The 4877-nt window shown below is 47.9% G+C and overlaps 2 protein-coding genes across 2 annotated transcripts; one reads left to right on the forward strand and one right to left on the reverse strand.

Annotated features, from left to right (window-relative positions):
- Window positions 1-200: 200 nt before the first annotated feature.
- Window positions 201-935, forward strand: FOXG_14398 (uncharacterized protein; the record flags this gene model as incomplete). The annotated part of the gene is made up of 2 exons (XM_018394460.1): window positions 201-467; window positions 534-935. The coding sequence occupies 2 exons, from the start codon at window positions 201-203 to the stop codon at window positions 933-935; spliced, it is 669 nt and encodes a 222-aa protein (XP_018254616.1).
- A 1847-nt stretch (window positions 936-2782) lies between these two features.
- Window positions 2783-3088, reverse strand: FOXG_14399 (uncharacterized protein; the record flags this gene model as incomplete). The annotated part of the gene is made up of 1 exon (XM_018394461.1): window positions 2783-3088. The coding sequence occupies one exon, from the start codon at window positions 3086-3088 to the stop codon at window positions 2783-2785; it is 306 nt and encodes a 101-aa protein (XP_018254617.1).
- Between the last annotated feature and the right edge of the window lie 1789 nt (window positions 3089-4877).

Raw genomic sequence — 4877 nt, forward strand, 5'->3', positions numbered from 1 at the left:
AGATATCCAGCAGCTGACCTGCATAGAGCTCACCAGATCACCTCAGCCAGCCTGTCTAGCGAGGCCAGTCCCAGCGATGACAGCACCGTGAACCTTTCTCTGATGCAACTCCCAAACGGCGTCGGCTTGAACAGAGCGTCATACCAAGGCAAAAATAAAAGCCATACAAGAACTAAGCGTCGGGTTCGTCATTGATAGCGATGTGCCATTCACTATCTTCGAACACAGCTTTCTTCGGAAGATGTTCGGTTACGGTGGAGATAATAGGTGAAACTAATTTAGATGACCTCGAGCCGATTGGAACGCCGTTGGGAGATCCCCGAGAGTCCAACGGTCGACCAAGCCGTGTGCGCTGTCTCTCTGCCCACTTTGACGAGGATGAGGTTTACGAGCTACCACAGCGGATCCAACTCCCGAGGTTCACTGAATCTGCATTACCGGTGCATTCTCGGGCTGAATATTCCACAGTAGAAAAGCGCCCAGCGTCCAAGATCTCACAGAAGAGCACATTACCAGCAGACCATCGAACGTAGATCCGAGCATCGATTAACAACGGGTGGAAGAAGCTGAACGAGTATTACAACAAACTCGAAGATTCTCCCTTGTTCGCGGCACGCATCATTCTTCATCCGAGGTTCGGGATCAGCTGGCTAGAGGCTACTTGGGTCTCTGAGGAGCAACTAGCCTGGGTTCGCGATGCCAAGGTGGGAATAAAGGACTACTTCACCCGTTGGTATGACATGAGCCAGTCGCAATATGAGGAAACAATGCAGTACAACGCAGCGTCAAGGACGATGGATCAAGAGGATGACCAGAACACTCAATGGATTAATAGTAAGACTAAGAAAGCGTTTTTAACGGGTGGCAGTGTCGGTGAGCTCGAGAGGTATCTCCGTCTCGAGCCACAGGATACGCTGGATGCTATCCAGTGGTAGAGTGACTACAGGGCTTCGTTTCCTTCACTGAGCAGCTTTGCTCTGGATGTCTATGCTATTCCAGCGATGGCAAGCGATTGTGAGAGGCAATATAGTGCACCAATCAAATCAAACAAATCAACTTTGAGTCCGAAGGCTGCCAATCAAATCCACTTTAGGTTCAAAGTTGATTTGATTGACATATGATGAGCGCTGGTACTACCTATCCCTTTGAGTGCCAAAGCCCTTAGGCGGGGTTACGAAAGGGGTATAGAGCCAATGAAGATAAATGAAACTAACGGTACTTTTCCACACATACTAATTTGTATGATGGTAAAAGTCCCAGCAGTTTTGATTGTTACAAAGGGCTACCTTACAGACTTGGCAAATCTCTTACGAACTTCTGGTACCCTGCACGTACTAACCTTATGACTAAGTTGAGTGGGGCGAGTGACCTTCCTAAGGGCTGTGGCACTCAAAGGGATAGGAAGCTGCAATCTGTCTCATTGATTTGCCGGCGTATACCTCCGCGACCATAGCTGGTCTTTCCTCGGGAGTAAATTCAATGTTTCTTTGGCGATCTCCGCTTATTTCGGTGCCAAAATAGCTTTTTTTCAGAAGCCATCGTGGTTGTTATTCTCTTGGTTGAAGATGCAATGCGCTAAGTTTTGCGAGAAACATGAGGGAAAACAGATGACGCTAGGGCAAGAATGGGATTCGAAGATGCCGAATACGCCAAGGCTGGCACGAAAGGCAGGAAGATTCATGATCTTGCACATCTCCTCAAGGAATTCGGAGCGATGACATTTCAATGAGGGGCACAGGGGTCATTCGGAGATGCAGCAAGGGTCCTTGTCGCGCTGTTTGTGGTGGGCGCTGTGAAGATGGTGGAGTGGAGGTTGCAGTTTCATTGGTTTGAAAGCACCGCCAATGTATGAGTTGTTTGCGCCCGCAACGAGGGTCGTCGTGGAGGGCTTGATGCTTGTCGCCGTGTGTGAGGTCCGGTCTCGGCCGGGTGAAGCCGAAACGGTACGACTCGCGGATCGTCACTGGCTCCGAGAAAGGCGCCCACTCCACACCGATCTGTAACCCTAATTGGCCCCCCTTGGGGCTACCCCGTGGAGAACTAATTTGAAGGCGTGAGTAGTACATCGTCATTGACACCAACACACTGTATTAGTGACGTCTTGCACCAATCTGAACCTGGCGGATATGCGAGGATACCATACTGGGGGGTGCTGCAAGTCGCCCATCCCCGCCACTCGTACCTCCTGGACGGGGTCCGTTGACTAGCAAAAGTCGGGTTGATTTGCAAAAAACAAGGTACCTCTGTATACAGCCATTTTCTTAGCGATCAGATGTCACTTCATTTCAAGCATACTTATCTGCATTTGCAAGTCAAACTTTTTGCACACACATCTAAAGGAGCATCGCGACCGCCAAATTGACAGCTAGGGAGCCGCGTTTTTCGCCTGCAATTAAGGGATTACATAGTTTTTCAACTGATGCATTGAAATCGATGATAATTGCAGATCTCTCTCGCTGTCTTCGCTTTGACTATGATGAATTCCTCCACGTCATCCTCGCCCTCAATTTTCTCTATTCTCTAGCTCGTCAGTGTCATAACTCAACATCAGAGTTTTATTTGCACGCCTTTCTTGCTCATCTAATACGATGAATCTAAGAGCCTCTGCAATGACTATGGGGTCATAAAAAGAGGGCATTTTCACGGCTGGCTGCCACTCAGGAAGAAGCTTATTCTGTTCCTGAAGCTCACGATGCAACGCATATCGTTGACTGAGCGATACAGCCGAGTCAAGGTAGACACGATGATCAGCCTTACATCACCAGTCAGCTTGATTCTTAAATTATAAAACAGACTTCCAATGCTTCTTCTTATGACTGAAGATCTCCTTGATCTTCACATCTCTGACGTTACGCCTTACGTGTGCCCTGACCTCTTTAAACCACCTCCTGATGCAGGCCACCTCGTCTCTTACATCTCTATTTAAAAGGCGGCGCTCTTCCTCCTCCTGAGCAGCCTGTCGATTGTACTCATCGCAGGCGATACGCAGCCTTGCATCAGAGACGCGAATTGGGCCGTACGTACATATAACTGCCGCCTTTTCCTCGAGCCTAGCTCGTCTTAATGCCTTCTCTTTAAGACGATGCATCTCCTGAGTAGGGGCGATGCCGTTGAGTGCAAGTGTTATGTACCCCTTTCACATTTTATCGTAGTTATGTATAACGGATGGAGTCAGGGGGACATCAGAGGCAATAGATGCTTTAATCGCAACCTCACATACTCGGAATAGCGTTCAATTGTGCGCATACGTAAAAGGGGGGGCCGGCATCATTCTAGGTCAAATTGCACCTCGGGGGAGGCGTCTGGAAGCTGTCCAGGGGGCAGGTTGCAGTCTGAAGCGGCTGTCCCTTCTCTGACGTAACCCGGAAGCTCCTTTTGCAACACTTCTTCTGCTAATGACGATAAGGGGTCTTTCAATTGACCTAGCACAATAGAGGGGCCAAAAGGAAAGACACCGCACTTCTGCCAAGCTTTAATGATAACTGACTTCTTAAAGGTGCGATTCCGGGATTCCTGAAGGTGGGCAAGGAAGATAGACTTCCCAAAGTTGGATGTGCCGTCAGAGATCTCTCTATATAGTATTTTCTGATGCCAGTACTTGTAGGGTCTGAACATGCCCACATCACAGGGCTGAAGCAGGTGTGTGAGATGTGGAGGGAAGGGAAAAAGCTTGATGTTATGTGGAGCAGCGTAGTGGAAAATTTGGGTTGTAAAGTGATTTTCACAGCCATCCATGACGATAAGTCGCTTTTCAGCTAGATCAGATGGTCTAGTAAGTCTCTCAAAGTGTTGAATCTACTCGAAAGCCACCATATCATTAGTATAACCCGTTGGTGTGGTTGTGAAAGTCATGTCTTCAGGGAGGTCATTTATGATCCATTTGACTGGAACCATGATGCCAGGGAGGATAATAAATGGATCTATAACCCCCCCGGCTGTCGATATAGCTTCAACAACTCTGGCCAAGACTGTATCGTGTGCGTCGGTCAAGATGGGCTTTTCAACTTCCTGATATGTCCACAGGAAGGTCTCTTTTCGAAGATATCCGACCATGAAGCCAGTTTCGTCAAAGTTCCACATATTTTCAGCCTTGATATTGAGCTCCTTGAGTGCCTTTTCCCGCACTATAAACCACCTTTCAATGTGACTGCGGTTTTGCACTGCTTTTCGCTTCACATCTCGGGTTGTTGACTTCCTCACTTTGAAGATCTCTTTATGACGTGCCATAAAGCTCTTAGCCCAATACTGAGAAGCTGACTTATCCTCAAGGCCAATAGACCTCAAAATAACATTCGCATGGTGCCGAAGAGCCCTTAGTTGTATGTGGTGTCCTTGTGTCACACGGTGGTGTGCCCAGCATAGTATTACCTCCTCCTCTTCAGTCTTCAGAAGAGTGCGATTGCCGCCATTTTCTACCCGAGGTCTCCTCCCTTGAAGACGGCCTCGAAGTCTAAAATTGATAAAGCAATATTGCAGGAGTAGAAGATAATGTGCTATTATTAAAAAGTCTAAGGTACATATGTCTGAGAGGAGCACAGCTCCTTTACATAGTATCCAAATCCCAGCCACCAGCAGATCGGACCATCTTAGTCATACAGTCTCAACAAAAATACGGCACCCTCAGCTCGCCTGCAGCTTTATTGACGGTGCGGTAAAGCGTAAAAGGTCAGGCTTTACGGTGATTGGATTGATCCATTTTCGAATGTTAGTTTCTTCTGAAGACCTTCGATCCATTGATTTAGTAATATCGCAGATTTATGTAGAATTGCAATAGTTGTGGGCGAGTTACATGATAGTGTTCAAGCTGATGATGTCGTTAATTTGGCGATTAAGCGGGGTTGCAAGCGGGGAGGTACAAGTGGCGGGGATGGGCGACT

This window comes from Fusarium oxysporum, chromosome 15 (genome assembly GCF_000149955.1).
Source record: "Fusarium oxysporum f. sp. lycopersici 4287 chromosome 15, whole genome shotgun sequence".
In the NCBI taxonomy this organism is placed as follows: domain Eukaryota; kingdom Fungi; phylum Ascomycota; class Sordariomycetes; order Hypocreales; family Nectriaceae; genus Fusarium; species Fusarium oxysporum.